This window comes from Carya illinoinensis, chromosome 5 (assembly GCF_018687715.1).
Source record: "Carya illinoinensis cultivar Pawnee chromosome 5, C.illinoinensisPawnee_v1, whole genome shotgun sequence".
Classification (NCBI taxonomy): domain Eukaryota; kingdom Viridiplantae; phylum Streptophyta; class Magnoliopsida; order Fagales; family Juglandaceae; genus Carya; species Carya illinoinensis.
In genome coordinates this window covers 27,669,599-27,689,922 of record NC_056756.1, presented here as the reverse complement: position 1 = coordinate 27,689,922, position 20,324 = coordinate 27,669,599, and the positions used below count along the sequence as shown (strand labels likewise).

Sequence of the window (20,324 nt, the reverse complement as noted above, 5' to 3'; positions counted from 1 at the left end):
TATGTACACCAATTTCTAATGGCGAGTTGGGAATTTGGGATATAAGAATCTATAATAAAGCATTCCTTGGGAAATGATTGTGAAGGTACCATAAGAAATTGGAGTCTGAAATATGGGACTTTACTGGGGGGGGGGGGGGGGTTTGTATTCCAATGAAGTGAGAAGTGTGTATGGTGTAGGTTTATGTAAGAACATTAGAAATGGATGGGAGACTTTCATTCGTTTTATTAGTTTTTCAATTGGCGATGGATCCAAGATCAGATTTTGGCATGAATTTTGGTGTGGTGATTGTTTCCTTATCTTTTTCAGTTGGTTCTTGATCAGGAGGCTTTGAGGTCTGAGTTGTTGAATTATTCTAGTGGTTCCCTATTGTAAAATGTTTGTTTTATTATAGCTGCTCATGATTGGAAAATTGGAGCTATTTCTAGTTTTCTTTTTTTTTTTTAGTTTATTGTATACTGCGCATATTGATAATAATGTGGTGAACATGATGCTTTGGATGAAGACACATAGTAGGAAGTATATTGTGCGATCATTGCACAAGGCTTTACCAAGTCAAGACAGTGTATTTAGAAAAGTAAGGTGCCCATCTAGGATTGCTTTCTTTGGATGGACCTACATCTCTATGGAAAATTTTGACCATGGATAATTTGAGAAAGAGGAGTCTCGTCGTAATGGATTAGTGTTATATGTTTAAGAAGAGTAGGGAGTTGGTGAATCACATTTTACTTCACTGAGAGGTGACAATAATGTTATGGATGGAGATCGTTAATAGAATAGGTATTGCTTGGATGATGCCCAAGAGGTTGGTTAATTTGTTTGCTCGTTGACAAAGGTGTAAGGCCAACTCACGTATTGCAGATGCATGGAATATGATTTGTCAATGCATCATGTGGTGCCTTTGGGTCGAAAGGAAGGGTCAAAGTTTTAAAGATTATGAGTGTTCTTCGAATGAGCTTAGAAGTTTCTTCTTCCAAACCCTATTTCGTTGGGTCTCATCTTGTCTTTTTAATGAAGCTTGCTTTAATGATTTTCTTGTATCATTTTCTAGCTCCTAATTTTGTAATTAGGTGTATGTTATTTGTATATCTCGTGTATTTAGGCTATGCCTGTTTACTTCAATAAATTAGCATTTTACTTCTATAGAAGAATAAGAGGAATCATACTAGGAAGAAAATCCAACGGTAGCTTTTCTTTACACATGGATAGGCTCCAGAAAGCCCCTATCTCTAAATCCAAGCTATAAAAAACACATATATAAGTGAGCTCTTATTTAGTTAGACGGATGAGATTATATGGAATGAGAAATATGTGAATAGTAGTGAGATGTTTGTGAATAGTAATGAAATGGTTTGAGTTAAGATGTTTTATGAGATTTTGAAAAAAGAGAGAAAAAAAAAATTGAATAAAAATATAAAATAATATAATTTTTTGATATTATTTTTGTTTTGAGATTTAAAAAGGTTGAATTGTTTTTTGTATTTTGTTTGAAATTTTGGGATAATTGTAACGATTAGATAATAATTAGATTAAAAAAATTTGAAATTGAAAAATATTTATATTTGAATAGTATTTGGATGTTGAAATGAGATGAAATAAAATGAGTTGAGAACATCTGTAAAACCAAACGGTACTCGAAAGTTATGTTTGGTTAGTGAAGTAATTTGAGATCACCTCAGACTACCTCACTACTATTTACAAATTATTTATTATTTTTTCATTATTATTCACAGCTAATCCAAGATCACCTCAACATCTAAACGTAACTCACGAATCATATATGACAAAAGTTTACTAGTATGATGGTGAACAATATGGAGAGGAAACACGAGTAGAAAAAATATAATGTAAGGGAAATAAATGATAATGATTACTTATAAAAAGAGCTATGAAGCATAGAAGAGAGGCCTGTGGAGGGAGAGACGGGGAGGAAACCATATAGAGGGTGAAAAGAAGCCAATTGCATGATTAATTGTTTTTGTTTCTTCTGTTTTGTTCTCTCCAAAATAAAAAATAAAAAAATAACGCCACCCTTTGGTTATAAAGCTAAGGCAATTCATGACCTTTTCTCATTAGAACTTCATTCACAGACGTATTGTTCAATCCATAATAAAAATTAAAAGAATAAAAAATAAATCCAAATTTAATGCCATTAGAAATAAACTCAGCTTCCTCTGATAAAAAAATAATAATAAAAAAAAAATTTGAAAAAAAAACACACTTTTATACAAGATATCGTCTATATGATTTTAGAAATTCCAATCACAATGATCTATAGGAGCAACAATGACCCCTGAATAAATGTTTTATACATGATATCAAGCCTGACTTCATATAATATAGAACATTTCTTTTCTGGAAATCATATGATGGGGCCAACCTCCCATGGTACTACCTTCTAATGCTAGAACTAATTACTAATTTTCCCCCACTTTTTGGGTCAGCATAAAATCCCTCCAATTCCAGAACTTGAAATCTAAAAATGAGTACCATTCCCTATTGTTATAACCTTTCATATGAACAATGAATAGAGAGGTACAAGGTCATTTACACTTGTTATAGATCAAGAAAAAGAGGCCAAAAACCTTCATGCCGCCAACAGAATATTGCTCTGCCAGTACCTACGAATTTACAATGTAATATAAGCCAATGGAAAATGAATCATTAGCTGAGTCCATTGCGAGTGTGAAGGGTTTGTTTATGCACAGCCTGCAATCATAAAAGGCATTTTGTTGAGAAATCGACTATTTTAGCAAAAAAATGCTAAACTAAAGTAAGAAAGAATAGATTTAGATAATAAACCACGAAGGCTCTTTTCAACAGGAACAACATTTTATCTGCACACATTTTCTCTTCTTGTTTTATTAATTAAATTATGTCTATAATTTTGAAATATGTCCAATCCAACCATTGGTTTAGTTATTATACCAAAGCCCCTTGACAGGATTGATGTCTGGCTTGCGTTAAATGATTATTTATGCTTCTTGGTAATCTTCAAATGGCAATAATATCGCCATTCTTCAAACAGATCAATTGGAAGTACCCAAGTCTATAAAACAACAACAATAGCTAGTGAGCCCAATGGGTTACCATGCCCATTCCCTGTTCCTAGTCTTCGAAAAATACTCTCACCCATTCTACCTCCTTCCAACCTCAGGATTTTCATCCCAGAGCCACTTATATTTTGAAAAACCCATATTCCATCCAACCCTGCATCTTCTACTTCCCGACAATAAGTTCTACTGCTTCGCCAACGCAAGTGCGGCAAGTCCTCCCAGAACAATATCAATATAGAAAATCAAGAAATCATCGCAATCAAAACAATTATCATTAGCATTAACCCAATAATCCTAAATCCTCGAAACAAGAACATTAGAACCATGAGTAGACATTCCCTTCAGAAATCCATACTAAAACCAGATCTAAGATATAAAACGAAAAATTCCAAATATATCTATGTTGTTACAATCTAAGATTTTGGTTGGCAAACAAGAAGAGAGGAAAAACAGGAAAGAAACTAATAATACACGGTAGACAACATTTATGTGTTCTGCACAAAGACCTACACTTGCAGACACAAACGATCAAGAGAAATTACATTTAACACAAGGTGGAATAAAAAGATAATGAGAAACCCTCGAACCCTAAAACACAATACACCCTGTTACATTGGTAACCAAGATTAAGAGGATGGCTGGAGTAAAAGCTTGGTCACCCTCAAAAGAGTGCTCTTTATCCATTGAAATACCAAGAGGGGGAAAAATTCACAAGATAAACTTGTCCAACCACAATATACATACTAGCCATACACCCAGGCGATGCACGACAAATTATTAAGTTTTAATTCTATGATATTCCCCTACCTCTCTCATAGTCATGAAAAGCTTGACATACTTGTCAATTTATACACACGCACGCGCACGCACACACACACAAAGAGAGAGGTGTAAGTACAAAAGATAAATGAAACATCAAGTTGCCTATCTATATTAGTCATTGGACTTAGACCACCATAGAAGAACCTGTATGTCAAAGCTGTAAGAGATGCAAAGAAAATGAGCACGGAGACGACAACTGCAGACGTTGGGCTTGGCACTGGTGTCAGTTGCCACAACTTTTTGTACAAATAGATGGCCACCAACACCACCAACATTGCCACAAAGAGTTTCATCTCTAAGAGGGCAACTGGTTTTGGAACCTTCTAAGACCACCCAATGATCATATGGGGGTATTCAAGAAGCTATTGCGAAGTTTGGAGTAACATCAATGACTTCAAAGATGACAATCGGCAATCCTTCTCCAAGATGACAACGGAACAAAAAATGACGCCTTAAATATAAGACCAAGATTTGTTGAGAAATATGTGGAAGTATAACAAACTTTCAATTAAGCCTAGAAATGTGCAGCCTGGAAACCGAATGGTGTTTAAGGAAATAAATTAAAGCTGAGAAGGTTATCCAATTGTTTTAATAACATTTAATAACCTGAAAACCAAATAGTTTTGATAACCTTGAAACCCAACGGTTTTAAGCTAAAATTGAACTTATGAAAATTTAAAATTGTAACTAACAGGAAGTGTAAAATACAGCTAATGAAGTGGAAATAAATGGTGGAAGTTGACAGGAAGTGCAATAGATGGGTAATAAAAGGTGGAAGTGAAAATATATGTATTATAATTAGGGGAATAATAAAATAATTAAAAATTAAAATTAAAAGACAAATGCTGAGGTTGTGCAATATTTTACAAAGAGAACACTTCAGCTTTTATATATTGTCTTTTTTTTTTTTTTATCGGTAAAAAATAATATGTATGTTCAGCTTTTATATATTGTAATGGATGTGCCTGGCTGTGTATCCAAAGTCAGCAAGAACAAATCATACTGAAAGAAAAGAAAACTTAGCATATAACAGCAGATGACCTCACAAACATAAGCTAAGAAGAAAAGTGTGAAGCTAATAACAGGAGGCTACTGACATCGTGGGAATTTGATACAATGCCTGACAGACAACACAAAATCTTTTCATAGCATCTCCTCAAAACAAAACTCACATCAAGCTCAACTTTGACACGAAAAGAGCTATGGCATCTCAACTTGCTCAACCATAAGTAACGCACAACCCACCACATCTTCATAACCATATCTCCGTGGTGGTTTTAATCTGCCTCCTTTGTTTTCCATTAGAAATACTATATCTATGCTTCTACACTATATCGTTTAAAAATCTTCATAGACAAGCTGTTTGACAGTGGCTGTTTGCAGCTTTCTAAGAGCTTCCACATCTAGCACCACCTTCTTGCTACCACTAGTATTTACTTATATATCATCATATTCTTTTCTCGTGTGAATCATATAGTTGACTCATTGATGTAACATCCCAACGGAAGATAACTTTAAAAGATGTAGGACCAAGACACCATAGCCTATATCATTTCACCAAAGATGCATAACCAAGAAATATGAACTTTTTTAGCCCTAAGTTCAAGTTTACCATCATTTTCATGAGCATATGCTCAACAATCAAATATTTTCGTGTTAATATAAACAGCAGGGTTACCTGAAAACTTCATCAAGAGTACATTTAATCGCCACTGATGGAAACCTATTCGCTAACAACAGGCATATTGATTACTCATGACCAAAACTCCCTATATAGTCCAGCATTAGACAGCAAATACAATGCTCCCTCCAAGAGAGCCACGTTCATGTGTTTCGGAACCCCATTCTATAGTGGCATCCTCTAACTGTTCAGTATCTCGCAATCCCCTCATTCTTGCAGAACTTGCTAAATTCAACTTCACAAAACTCCAGACCATTAGAACACCAAGGCCTTTGATCTTGTTTTCAGCTTGCCTCTCAACCAACGAATTTCATTGCTTCAAGGTGTCCAAAAGAATAATTTTATGCTTCAAAAAATAAATCTAAATCGTCCTAAAAAATACTCAAAGGTCAACAAATTATGAACACAACACTTGAAGCAACATGAAAAGGACCACATTAGTCCAAATGAATGTAATTCATTGTCTCTTTGATCCTGTGAAAGCAACACTGAGCTGGAGTCAACATTGGTTCTCATTCACACAATATTCACCTTCCTGAATTTTGTTTACAACATAATAGGCCCCTCTTGCTTAATTCCAGTATATCCCTCTTCCACTCATATGCCAAAGCAATCTGTAGAAAACATAAAAGCAGCTGTTGTAACTGTTGCTTTCTTGTCATGTAGCAAACAAAGGTTCCCAATCTTCTTACTCTTCATCACAACCATTACAACAATAGGAATCTTCAAGACACCTTCAGCAGAAAACCCAGCCCACAGGGTTAAAAGGGTACAAACAAATATGAAACACACAGAACATCAGTCAACGTACTAACGGCACTGGCACGCGCATCTTGACTCGAACAAAACCGATGTTAACTGTCTTGTAGTTGTAAGGTTGCTACTTCCCATTACACACGATCATTGCTCACTAGTCGGTATGTGACAAGCTAGTGTTTGTTATAATACCTGTGATGTAAGCCTTCCAAATCAAGAACCTAATCCTTCCCAGACTGAAAATTCTCAGTGACCGTTGACAAGATGTCTCCAGCATCACTCAGATGCTCCTATATGACACTGGCAATTGCAAAATATTTGTTATTTTGTTCTCTTTATTTTTAGACTTAGACAATCTTTTTTGACATGCCCTAGTTTGTAAGAATAATGTTTCTCTTTATTTTTAGACTTAGACAATCTTTTTTGACATGCCCTAGTTTGTGAGAATAATGGCATTCAATTTTATTGCTCAATCTAGATTTTCCATTGCCAATAGAAACTTTCTCCTTTTTCTACCTTGATCAACCAGAGCATCATTCAGATCATTTGTATCAATCCTAGACACATTTTTCTCAACTCTCGAGAGGTTAGAGCAGCAGACCTGACATCATCCATAGAGCAATGTAGTGAACAAATGCTCTTAGGAGGATTTATCAAGAACAATATTATATCAAGAATAATTGTACTGAATCTTGAACGAATTTCATTGGTTATGCCTTCCTTCTTATGTCCACAAATAATTGTAGTGAATCCAAATCTTGAACGGATATGCCTTCCTTCTTAAGAATGGTATAACCATATTGTTTCAAATACAGCCTTATAGCAAGAGATATGGACATTAGAGTTTCTCCAATAGTACTTGCACAGAATTCTCTTCACTGACTTCAAGCAAGACTACATCAATACACAGTAGAATGGTACTGTGCGCCTTAATCAATGAACCTCCATATCTTCTTCCAACCTTGTTGCAGGCAACATTGCCTTACCCTCCAAAGCTATAATCCTGTTGTGAAAGTAAAGCATGTATCTTCAGACGTCAAATTTGTCTACATCAAATTTCGCAGATGAATTGTAGGTGCCATTCTAATATACCAACAGAAGCAACACCTTGCTTCAATACCAGTTTCATGTGAAATGTTAAAGTTTCATATATCTTGGTGCCGAACCACATAGATATTGTGTCCCTTTTGTATGTGTCTAGCTGCTTGAGCTGAACAAGAAGATGGGTGATGGAGTAGAGTAACAATGAGAAGGGTCATGCTCACTCTTGATGATAGAGCGGGGTGCTCAGGCACACTCCTCCCCTTGAAAACCCTACTGCCATCAGATTCAACCCATCCCTTTTGCCATCACCAACGCTGCAACGTGGTGATTTGCCAGAGAGAAGAGACAATAAAGACAAAGGGCAGTGTGGACTTAGGATCTCTTTATAGCATATGATCCTATCATAAATTTATGAAATTTTAAAAATAACCAAGGCAAAGCAAAGTGGGGCAACCAAAATCAGGGTTTTGATACAAAACCCCATTCCTTCACGGGATGGAAAAGCCCACCCACCCAACAACTCCCCAGTCAGACAGACATAATTGCCATCCCTAACGACAACAATTGACAAAAAAGATACAGTTCAACAAATCACAACTCATTTTGGAGAAACTTCAAAACTCAAAGTTCCATTTAACAAAGTGCAACAAAAGTGAAATCACGTGAATTTTATACAGCATAGGTACACTAGGATTGAGAAAACAATTACTTGAAAGGGAAAACAGTACCGCATGCAACCACAAAGACAATCAAAGGCAAAATGACGAAGATATGGAGAGATCTCTAGAATTACTTACTATAAAGTACTTAAACCCGCTTCTTTGCTAGCTCTGTTGCATATCAAGGATTGAAAAAACTTGAACCACCAATATTGGTAGCAATTAACACTGATATACATGTGATCACTGCAAGCCAAAATAAGGCAGATCCTGCAATGCACAAGTTTTTGACAATCATCAGGGCAAGCCATAAAAACCAATCAGAAATCGTGAACTGTAAATATTAACCGCCCAGGATAGTTTGTATTAACACACCTCCTCTAGAACCTTCAGAGTCACCAGTGGAATTCGAGGGGATGGATTCAGCTTTAAGACCACGTGGTCGTGGTATTGTTGACCCTACCGTTGAGACATCATCAAAAAGTTTGGTATTTCCTGTTTCAGATGCCACTATTCCTTGAAATTCTTCACTCACAATCAATGCGGCTAGAACATCCATAAATGATTCTTTATCCGTTTCATTTGAAGAATCTCTTTCACCCTTCTCGTAAGTAACATTTGACTGATCAGAATCTGACAATTCATCATCTGACGCATCCACATCAACAGAATCTGCCTCAGTCTTCTCAGTCTTGTCATCTTCTTCATCCTCTACATAAGCCTTATATGTCAGTCGAAGTAGTATCTCTCCAGAAGACCTCTTGCTAAATAGTCCCCAACCTCCTCGCAAGACAACAATCCTGTCTGTTGGTACAGTATCTTGAAGAGAACCCAGATCAACCTGGAAATTATACACTATTGATAAGCTACGCAAATAGGAAAGTTAAAGAACTGACAAGATAATAAATACTTCCTGATTAGAAAAGTCTGTCCTATATTAACTTCCCGGCAAATCCAGTCAATTATGTGTATAAACTCATTACTGTAGGTCTATAGCTATTAAATACATTTAAACCCTCCAATGCAATGTCAATTCCAATAGAACCACTCAATTTTCATGGAATGACTAGGTTGCTCAAAAAGCAATTTATAGCATACTGGTTATAGAGTTTATATGTTAGTATATTTTAGACTACACATGCTGTCATCATATATGTCAATTTTAGACTACACGTGCTGTCATCATATATGTCAATAATACCAACAATCATGAGACCCAAGCACGCACACAAGCACATGGCATATGTTACGCAAAAGTATAGCCAACTGACATTTTTTCTTGAAGTGGAACCATGTTGTCAGCAAAACTTCAATCTTATGGAAAAAAGTAAATATAAATAAAACTCCTAATTACCAAAAATGTCAGTCAATGAGTTATGCAACATCTACTATATTCAATACTACAAAGGGATACATACTGATGTAGCCCTGACACGTCAATGCCACCTCAATAAATACGCAGTTCTCAAATTTTCTTTTCAAAATTGATTGAAATGCCACTACCACATGGAAGTGTCATGTCAGTTTGTAGGCCCATGTAGTAGTGAATGTAATAGTCTAAGCATTTTCTGTCAATTAATTAAGTTAGGAAACTATAGAAATACTTGTTAGAGAAACAAAATAATTTACCTCCCCTGCTCCTATGGTCAAATCCTTGAATCCTAGAGAATCCTTTACTTGGATGCACAATTTCTGTTTCTTAGGGTTCACAACGAGCATATGAAAATCCTGCCAAATATCACATAGACATGATTACTTGTGGTTCTACAACTTCAGATCAATATCACTGATGTGTAGTGAGCCCTTTCTTACAAGAACATGAAACACAACAGATGAAGCAAAATTACAAAGATATTTTTATGGGGATATGTAAAAAATGGCTAAGAAGCATCACCTGATTCCATATTGGCTCACCAGGTGGGCCAATGACTGTGGTTTGACTATTCTTTTTACTGCGTATAATTTGATCTCCCAAGCTTAGAATAACATATGGATCTGTTTTGCCTGACAAAAAAACAGAGATGATAGGGCATATTAAGAGGTCCAAGGACACATATATGGATCAAAGTATCACATTCACGGGCAATATCATATTGACTGTTTCCCTAAAGGAAAACTGAAACTGGCAGCTTAAAATCAATCCTGATATGACCACTGAGCAAAGAACAAATTCATAGGATGTGCACTTAAAATAGTTGATAGTTTAAGCAAATTAAATATCGCCAATTTATGAGCCAACCAGAATCCTCTTTGCAAAGATGTATAGGAGGAAATAATCTTTACCGTAAAAAACGTAAGAAAGATTCCGAGCATCTACAAGAGTCACCGATAGCTCTCCAGTAAAATCCTTGTTTCCTTCTTGCATTTCTCCAGACTTAAAGACATTAGCAACAGGACCAACTGCTTTTCCTTTTTGCAAATCTAAAACAATCTTCTTTGGGCGGACAAATAGTCGAGGCAAATCCTCGGTGAGAAGTTTTGTCAAAAACCTAGAATAATTCAGTCAAGAATTTAATTCAGAGTGGACAACACAAATAATAGGCATTCAAACACAAAAGTTATGGGTGAATGCACCTTAGATGATGTATGAATATATCAGAACATTGGTACATTTGGGAAGAGATTATGCCATGAAATTCCTTGGGAAAATCTTTTCATATACATCAAAAAGAATAATACTAATCTTTATTGGTATCCAAAATAATAATACTATTGAGAGAGAGAGAGAGTGAGAGAGAGAGAGATTATGTGATTCACTGATATATTTCAAGTATATGATTTAGCCAAGTTGACAAACATGATCAGTTGCCTAGAAACTAGTAAGAAAACAGTGGATTTAAATGCAACTTCAATCTTCTAATGAGATAAAGATCCATGTGGAGAAACAAAATATGAAACACAAACATTGGATATCTATTGGTAACTTGGCATAGTTTTTCAGTTGAGAGACGGTAGTTTCTACAGACACTATTTTTTTATATGTATAATTTACGGGTGGATTCTACCAATTTCATATCACACACAAACATATATCCCCCACTGCTTATGCGGCCACTCCTCCTGAGGAGATTTCTAATTGATGAACAAGAAGGAAAATTTAAGATTTAGAAGCCAAACTTTAAATAAAACATCCAGTAATGAAAAATAAACAAATAATAAAAAATGATAATAGTTGACAAAGAATTGTAGAAATAAGCTTATGTCCTCGGGTCAGCTTCAAGTATCATCTAAATTATTCCCATTTAGTTTTTGAAAGAAATTCCATAATAAAATCTAAAACGTATCTATGAGAATTATATCTGAAACCAGACACAAGCAGAGCTCTCAAAATGCCTCACTCTTAGATAAATCAAATCAGTATGGATAGCATATTTAGCTTGTTAAAAAAATATAAATAAATTATAAAGAAATGAAAAGATAATATAATTGCCTTTACAAGTAGCATATGCAACAGTTATCATGACTAAGAGAGACAAAAGTCCACTTACATTGAGAGAACAGGTATTGCTGAATTTGTCCATTGCACGAGCAAAAGAAGAAAAGAAAAAGAAGTAAAAATGCGTCAGTATCTTTGATATCAGGACATATTTAATCATTCATAGAAAATGTCCAGCAAGCTGTCTCCATGGTGAAGAGAACTTGGAAAATTCTACTGATAGGACATATTTTGGAACAAAAGATACACTGTGACTTTACCAGGTTTTATGCTAACTTTTATTTGGGTAGATACTAAAGTTTGAACATGTACCAAGACAAACTTTATACAAATACCACTTCAGCTGGATACAAATATATCAAAAAACCCACAGAGGCCATGAAATTATGGCACGCCCATAAAATTGAACAAGCAGACATACCCATTAAATTGAATAAGCGGAATGGAGACAGCTCAAATTTGATCTTTGGAAGTGAAACAAAAGCCCATGAAGCAGCTCCCACCCAAGGCTCCGTAGGTATCAATCGTAACTTGACCCAAAGTTCCCCATCAATGTCAAAATCCCGAACGCCAACTGGCACAGCAATGGGAATAATACCAAATTTTAGTGAGAGCATTAACAGCATACGAGCACCACCAGTATATCGAAGGCCTATTTGGTACCTAGATGACATCAAAAGATAAATCAGTCTAATGCAATATAGATTTTGTACAGAGACATTCAAGTTTGGAATTTTGTAGCAAATCACATGCTAGATATCTTTTAACAATACCATATGTCATGCCAGAAAACCCTAGACATGTCACACCCCAAACTTCGTTTTTTTTATCAGTAAAAATTTTATTGATCATAGGAATAAGCAAGAGCCCAAGTATACAGGACATATACAAGAGCAATGCCTAAGCATGCTAGATTAGTGATACAAGGAATTCATGTAAAGCCATGACATGAAAATCAATTAGAATCGACCAATACCAATAAAGTAATGAAAAAAAAAAAAAAAAAAACTTCTATGATCATCTATTGACCGCTCTTGATCTTCAAAACTTCTTTAATTCCTCTCCCTCCAAATACACCACCATAAACATGTTGGAACCATCTTCCATATCCTTGCAAGTCATACCCCAAACTTCATTAAAGGGGTAAAAATGGGAACTTTGTAATAGTGTTCATTACTATTATTATTTATCTAAGCTCAACCATTGACCACTCTTGATCTTCGAAACTTCTTTCATTCCTCTCCCTCCAAATACACCACCATAAACATGTTGGAACCATCTTCCACATTCTTGCAAGTCACACCCCAAACTTCATTAAAGGGGTAAAAATGGAAAATTTGTAATAGGGGTGAAAACTGATTGCTATGGTTCGGTTTCGGTCCAAAACCAAAACCAAACCGACAACTACTATAAATGGATAAAACTGGCCAAAATTGGCCGGTAAAGGGCGAGAAACCGGCAACATTGGTTTCAGTGTGATCCCGGTCGGTCATCGGTGTCCCTTCAGCATAGCAAATGGTTCGAAACTCAGAAATGGAAGGTGCAAGTCGCAACCATGCGATGTGTGTGTGTGTGTGTGTGTGTGTGTGTGAGAGAGAGAGAGAGAGAGAGAGAGAGAGAGAGAGAAGGGGGGAAGGGGAAGGGGGGCATTAAACCCTAAATTGAAAAGATGCTGTTTGGCGTCATTTCATTCTAATTTTTTTTTTTCTAAACGATACGTGTAAAACGATGCCGTTTACCTATGATATAATATATATATATATATAATCGGTCGGTTCAGAGATTTGAACCATGTTCAAACCGAAACCAAACTGGCCAATGTCGGTTTCAACTTAATTCTACCGCCAGCCGACAATTCTCTACCAGTTTCGGCCGGTTCCGTACTCCGGCGACCGGTCCACTTCAGTCCCAGCCGGTTTGAACAGTTTTTGTACACCTATACTTTGTAATAGTGTTTGTTACCATTATTATTGGTATTAATTTCATAGGTCTATTTTATGAGCTTCAAAAAAGTATTAGAAAAGTAGTTTAGTGCCTAGAAGTAAGGTATCACAAAGCCCCAATCCATGTCCTAATAGAAATAGTCAATATAATCCAATAAAAACTACGAATCCTAGTTGTATACTGATTACTCTTGACCAACCATCCCCTGATTTTAGGGATATAGCCTAAATTTAGGGATTATTTTCCTCAAATTATGCTGCAAGCGTTTTCCTAGAAGAGTAAAAAGTTATTATAGGGAAAACCAATTTCGACTAGAAGCAGGAATGCACATTTTGCTGCCAGCACTATTTTTTAGGGATAAATCCAAGATTTTAGGACTCCTTTTTCTTTTAAAACTAGCTTCCAAATTCTAAGAGTTTGTCCAAAATATTTTTCTAAGAAAATTTTCTATTAAGGAGTTAAAAACATTGTTTTCATTAGCTTTGATGTAGCCCAACAAAACATTAACATTTTCTAATAAAAGGATCCTGCACACTATTATTTCACCCCAGCCGCAATTCCCCTACTGTTGCCCCTTTTCAGCCCCAAAACTTAAAAAGTCTCCTAAAATTGCAGCCCTTCTCCTCTCCTAACAGAAATCCTGAGTATGGGCCTCCCTTCGGTCATTTGGATAAGTTTTCTTCAAGCTTTCCCAATTCTTTTCATCAAGGTTTGAAGATATCTAATAATCTTCTAATTGATTTCTACATCTTCCTAGAATGGTTTTTGTCCTGAAAATTAGAGCAAGATCTATTATTTCAAGAACTAAATAGCCAACCACTCTTTAGTGTTTTTCCTAGGGTCTTGATCCAAACCCTATTAGGTAAAGTGAAGTTGATTGAGCTCTTGAAGCTAAGGAGATAATGTACGTAACTATGATCACCTTTTCATTATTTTATGCAAACAAATATTCCTTTCTAATATATAAGATATGTACATGTATATTAAATGATTATACAATGTATGGCTGGTTCTTTGGTAGCCCATGTCCATGTACCCTTGTATTTATGAAAGTTATGAATATAAATAAATTGTAAATATGCTTCCACATGTGATGATTATGTCTGTTTATGCTGTATATTATGACAAGAACGAATGAAATTCAAGACATGCTAAGATAAGATAAGACAAGACAAAGAATGAATGAATGTTTAAGCGAGGGCCACATGAATGATCGAGTATGAGGGTACTACAAGTCAGAGCAGATTGCAACGTCGAAAGAGGCCCACTAGTCGTGCACCCTGTGATACTAATCGAAAATCATGGATTCCTACCCGAGGCCCCAGATGGAATCAAGATCAATAGGACCGCTAACCTAAAATACAGGGGTTAATAGTATGTAACAGCTAGCATCAAAGTGGAACCGAGTTTGTATGAATGAAAGAAGAGTTATGCGTGAATGAGTGATAAAGTTTTAATTGAGCTTGTTCTTCATAAAAAGAAATCTTATGCTACTATACTGCTTACTGTTTGATGTGGTTATATAGTGAGTATTCGACTCACATTTGTTTTTTCGAGTTAGGTGTCCACATGATGATGAGTCTACATGTCCAGGCATAGCTCGTGGAGATGAGACCGAGTCTTTAAAATTTATGACTCTATGGGAATTTTTATGATTAAATACAAGACTATGGTTTTTCAGTAAGTGCAACTCTATGATTTTTATTAATAAAGTTATATTTGTTTTTAATGGATATGGAAGCTTTTATACCTGGCTATATGATGTGTATACTAGTGACATTTCTAACCCTGCAAGGAAGACCATGTGACAAGACATGTCAATTAGACATACTTCTTTTCATATCTAATAACACCAATTCAATTAGCTAATGTCTGATTTGTTAGCCCAAAGACAGAATTGAGTGATTAACAAGATCAAGCATAGATATATCGCAATCTGAAACAATGAAAAATTAACTTTTTTTTCTAGGTAACAATGAAAACTTAACTGATCAAACATAGTCATACCACAATCTGAAACAATGAAAATTGATACTACATGATCATTTAGTAAATCCAACAATAGATTTTGGGACATCGTTCAGTGGAAACATCATGTATCACCTATAAATGTGCATACTTTTTAAGCAAAGTATTAAATTGTAATATCTGACATTCATTGCTGAATAATTTAGATTGAATGATTTAATAACTGTTTTTATACGTAAAATAAATAATATCAATTAAAAGGTGGAAACTCAAGGATACCCAGAAGTCTAAAAATTTAAAAATAAAAATAAAAACTCAAGACAAATCACAATTTGATTTTGTGAAATCAATAAACTCTACAAGAGATGGCCCTGGTGCCATCTGTGTTCAGCCACTTGAAGATGTGAATAAATAAAGACTTAAGCTTTTAATAGGAGTGTGATTATCCCACTTGTATCTAAACAATCAACACTAGACATGAAGAAGCCTGACACAGCATTTCAAATGGAACTATCTCTTCATTGTTCTAACAAACCTTTCCAACAAAAGTGAATGCCAACCACCATCTTCAGAATCACCAAATGAACCTATAATACATTGAAGACAAACGACCACAACTATCTCACCAAAGGATAGTGAAGCAAAGGTTGATAAACACTTTCTCTGCTGCAGTTATGCATAACTCCAATTCACTAACAAGATACCCCTTTTCTATGAGTTCATCTGCTGTTTAAAAAAAAAAAAAAGCCTCAAACCTTGAAATGCCAAATAGCTCTCCGAGGAAATTGCAATTTCCCATGATTGTTTTGACTTCCACAATAATTGCCCAGTCCTATCCGCCGTAGGGAAGTAGAATACAAAAGAGTCTACATGGAACCAATTGGTTCAAACTCCTAATAGTTAAATTAAGCCTTAGGTTTCAAGATTATGTTCCTCCATCATTCTTGGAGCCCAAATATGAGAACACAGAAGCGTCTTCATCCTCCACTATTGTGAATAAATCTGTAAACATCTTTTACTCAAGGCATCATCCCACACTCCAAGTATTATGCCAAAAGTAGAATATTCTACCATACCACCCCTCAAAACAAATCTGACCTGATAGCCTCTCCCAGCCCATAGTACACCTTCTCCAAAGACAACACCCAGGTCTCCTTTTAAAATCCCACTGCAGCTGCACGAGCCCTTTCTGCTAGAACAAAATGATGAGGTAGCTAAATAACTTCTCTATTTTAATCAGTAAACAAAATTTTATTGATCATAGGAATGGGCAAGAGCCCAAGTATACGGGGCATATAGAAGAGCAATGCCTAAGCGTGCTAGTTTAGTGATACAAGGAATTCATGAATAGCTATATAACTTCTTACCAATTCCTAAGTCCACCAATCATAACTCTACACCTAATTTACCACAATCACCCATCTCCAAATATGATCGATCCCCCTCCTGATCAGAATTTCCCAGCCATTTCCCAAACAGAGTTCAGTTAAACATGTCGAACCTTCTTAGTCCCAACCCCACACTGTTCAAAGGCGAGTAAACCACACTAAAGTCAAGTCTGAATTCCTAACCTGCCCCCAACTTTTAGTATATCCCACTGCACTTTCTGTAGTCCATTAATCACATGGGTGGGTACAGTGAACTCAGACGAAAAAAAAAAAAAGTAGTGAAGTGCACAATTATATCCGTCCTGATAACCGCCACTCTATTATCTGAGAGGCTAATATCCACCCTCAAACGAAGGCCAAAATGGCATACCAAACTAAGTCATAGATGAGGAACCAATTTAATAACATAACACGCCTGCCAACTCCTTGAGGCCTATAACATCCCCCAATGGAACCGATTCACTCTTGCCTATATTCACGCTCAAGCCTGGAACTGCTTTCAGAAGAAAAAACCAACCTTATGTAAGTGAGGTGTTCTATGTGTGCATCATAAAACCGAATATTATTGTTAGCGAACTTCATATGAGAAATCTTCAAAGCACTTTACTTAGAACCTCCTTCACAAGAAGAAACAGTAAGGACGCATAGAGAAACACTCTTCTTTGACGCCATTCGAACCAAACAAAAACAAGCATTAATACTATATTTGAACAAATGAACAAAATATACGACTAAATAACTGCTCAATAGAAGTAAGCACAAGAACGTCCAGTCCAGCAGATAATTCAAAACAACAACTTACTGCAAATCATTAACGCGACGCGAAGTCCGGCGCTCAACGTTTCTCACCGATAACGGTTCATCTCCCAAGGAGAACTGCCTAATCTCAACTCTGTCCACATAATCAGGCTTCTTCAAGTTATCAATAACCGGCTGTAGCAACCCAATGATCCAGTTCTCGATACCACCTCTATAAACTTTCCACAACTTCCCCAACACCATGTTCACCCACTCAACCGACTCTTTCCTCTGCAAATCCTTCTCCAAAAACAAGGAAAAGCTCGTTGGAACTTGTGGCCAGGCTCCAGCGCCGCCGCGCTTACCATCCGCACCATCCACCTTGTTTTTCTTCCTCGAAGCCCATACCTTATCGAAAGCAACACCAACAAAGAAAAAGAAGGCAAACAACCCGACTATGTTTCGACTAATGGGAGGCGATGGGATTGGATGAATCACTCCCAGTTGGGTTCTAAGCTTATCTACGATTGGGTCCTCCTGGTAATTGGTAAAACTGGTGCCCATTTGGAGTGGCGATTCTTGGGACAAATCTTCGCCTTCCAATTCATGGGAAAGCCGCTTGACTACGAAAATATTGGCGCCTCGTCTGGCGGAATTGGCTAATTCTACATTAAGACAGTTTAAATCGCGGTTGGGACGGTCGGAGGGAATGGCACAGGATAAGAAGCTCCAATTTCTTGGGGAATTTCTTCTGTTTCGTTTGGAGAAAGGGATTGAAGGATTGGTGATGGGATTAAACAACTGCTGCTGCTGTGACTGTGAGCAATCCAAGCTCGCGGAAGGGGATTGCGAAATCATTTAGTAGTAGAATGGCAAACATTAATTCAGAGGCAGAATTAGCTTAACCCCAAAAAAACACATCATGAATTCAGCGTCAGGTAAGCGTAGTTCGAGCGAGAAATGGACCCATGCAGTTGCAGTTGCAGAGGAGGTTTTTCAATTCCTCCTGTACAATAGAAGGCAATCCGTACTGTTTGCCTTACCGTGCAATTTTCATGGGTAGGAAACGTGGGTCGGTCCAAGTCGACGCGGATTTTAGGCATGGCGCCGCCTAACCATAATAGTATTAGCTCATGGCTGAGCTCATGGGGTCGGGTCTTTCTGTGGTTTGGATTTTACGTCCAGATCGCGTTTCGAGATCTCTATCGTCTTGGTTTGGATTTTTTTTACCCAAAATTTATCATTATTTCAAACCTTTGAAATCCCACGCAATTTGTAATTTCTCTTCAACTGTTCACTCTTAAACTATCAAAAATAATTATAATGTATCATTTTTATTTTTTAAATTCAAGTTCTAAATAAAAACCAATTTTAAAAAAATTGAATAATAAATAGCACAACAACTCTCAACAAAATGATGGTAAAAATATAATTATGGTCTTCTTGTTAAGATGTTCTCTCAAGTTATCAAAACTCCTCAAGTTTTAGTTCAACGTGGTAGATTTCAGGTCTAATCAATTTCAATAACAAGCAAAAAACGTAAAGAAATTAACAGAAGCTCTATCACAAGTTTATGATAGTGATGATGAAGAAATTCCATCATCAAGCCATTCTCAACATAAGCAAGTACTTCCAACTCAATAGGCCTCTCCAGCCCAGCAGTTCTCCCCTTCACAAGCTTATCCTCTATGACAAACACAATTACTCCAAGATGTTCAAGATCCGTTTAATTCGTAACTCTATTTAGATTATTATCCACATATTGCACCGTAAACAAAAATAAAGATGTAGGGTCTTCAATCACGAAAGTACCATTATTTAACACAGCAAGTCAAGAATAATTATTATTGTTGTTTCTATCGATGCATCAAGATAAAACAACTTTCGGTGACCATTATCATGTTACTGTATATCTTTTACTATTTTCGTCTGGTGCAATTTCAAATGTACTGACACATCAAAACAAAGCAGCTTCGGTAACTATTATCATGTTACTATATACCTTTTACTACTTTTGTGCAGTTTTGAATGTATTGACGCATCAAGACAAAGTAACTTTCAGTGGCCATTATCATGTTAATGTATACCTTCTACTATGTTTGTCCGTGCAATTTTGAATACACTTACGCATCAAGACAAAAGCAACTTTCAGTGACCATTAGTATGTTATTGTACACCTTTTATTATTTTTTCAAATGTGATTATCAAATGTAATATTAAGATGTCTAGAAAAGGAAGGCTTATAAAGAAATTAGAGACATTCAAAAAACCATCTCTCTTGCATCATTTTTTCCAAAATCATTTCCTTCCTATCCATTTTTGTAATATCTTCCTCCTCATGTCTTCAATTGCTAATTAATCTCATTGTAAGTATATTCAGTTTTAAGTTGTTCAGAATAGATTATCTTATTTGATATGCACATTTCCTTTTTATCATTATTTATCTTTATATCTCTATACTAATTATTCTATATCTTATTATATGTCCTGGTTTACCTATTTGGTATCAAAGCCAAGTTTATTCAGTGTATTATATTATCATTATATATCTTCATATTCATTAACATCTTGTTGTTATCATAGATTATCATGACTGTATAGGTTTAAATGAGATTACTTTTTAAATATTGGAGAACTAATAATTCATATTAATACTAGAATTGATAACCTTAAAAAGAGAGTGGCTCTTCAGCCACCAACTTAGAATCCAAATTTGAGTCCCGACAAGCGTAAAAAGTTTTTTTTTTTTTTTCTCTTTTGTTTTTTTTTCATGTATTATTAAAATACTATTAAATATTTTAAAAAAAATGAAATTCATAACATTAATAAAAA

General features: G+C 35.8%; 1 protein-coding gene across 2 annotated transcripts; it reads right to left on the bottom strand.

The window, feature by feature from the left end:
• Positions 1-2,203: 2,203 nt before the first annotated feature.
• Positions 2,204-18,673, bottom strand: LOC122310482 (tricalbin-3-like). Of its 2 annotated transcripts, XR_006242623.1 has the most exons (10): positions 17,557-18,673; positions 11,876-12,117; positions 11,507-11,525; positions 10,302-10,507; positions 9,913-10,022; positions 9,648-9,746; positions 8,394-8,859; positions 8,157-8,288; positions 5,557-7,318; positions 2,204-2,709 (listed from the first exon to the last, which is right to left on the bottom strand). XR_006242623.1 is itself a non-coding variant. In XM_043124363.1 (9 exons), exons 1-8 carry the CDS (start codon positions 18,348-18,350, stop codon positions 8,200-8,202), a joined length of 2,025 nt encoding a protein of 674 aa, XP_042980297.1. In that variant the 5' UTR covers positions 18,351-18,671; the 3' UTR covers positions 2,204-2,709; positions 8,157-8,199. The 2 variants fall into 2 exon arrangements, 1 of the variants encoding a protein (XP_042980297.1); XM_043124363.1 differs by lacking the exon at positions 5,557-7,318 and having other exon boundaries at positions 17,557-18,671.
• Positions 18,674-20,324: the final 1,651 nt, after the last annotated feature.

What these genes read in the sequence shown, in the direction of transcription:
- LOC122310482 (XM_043124363.1), bottom strand. Translation starts at nt 18,350, where the DNA reads ATGATTTCGCAATCCCCTTCCGCGAGCTTGGATTGCTCACAGTCACAG. An exon ending in CGTCGCGTTAATGATTTGCA is followed by an intron (nt 12,118 to 17,556) that starts GTAAGTTGTTGT and finishes GATGTCATCTAG; the next exon opens with GTACCAAATAGGCCTTCGAT. An exon ending in TCTTTCTTACGTTTTTTACG is followed by an intron (nt 10,023 to 10,301) that starts GTAAAGATTATT and finishes TTTTTTTGTCAG; the next exon opens with GCAAAACAGATCCATATGTT.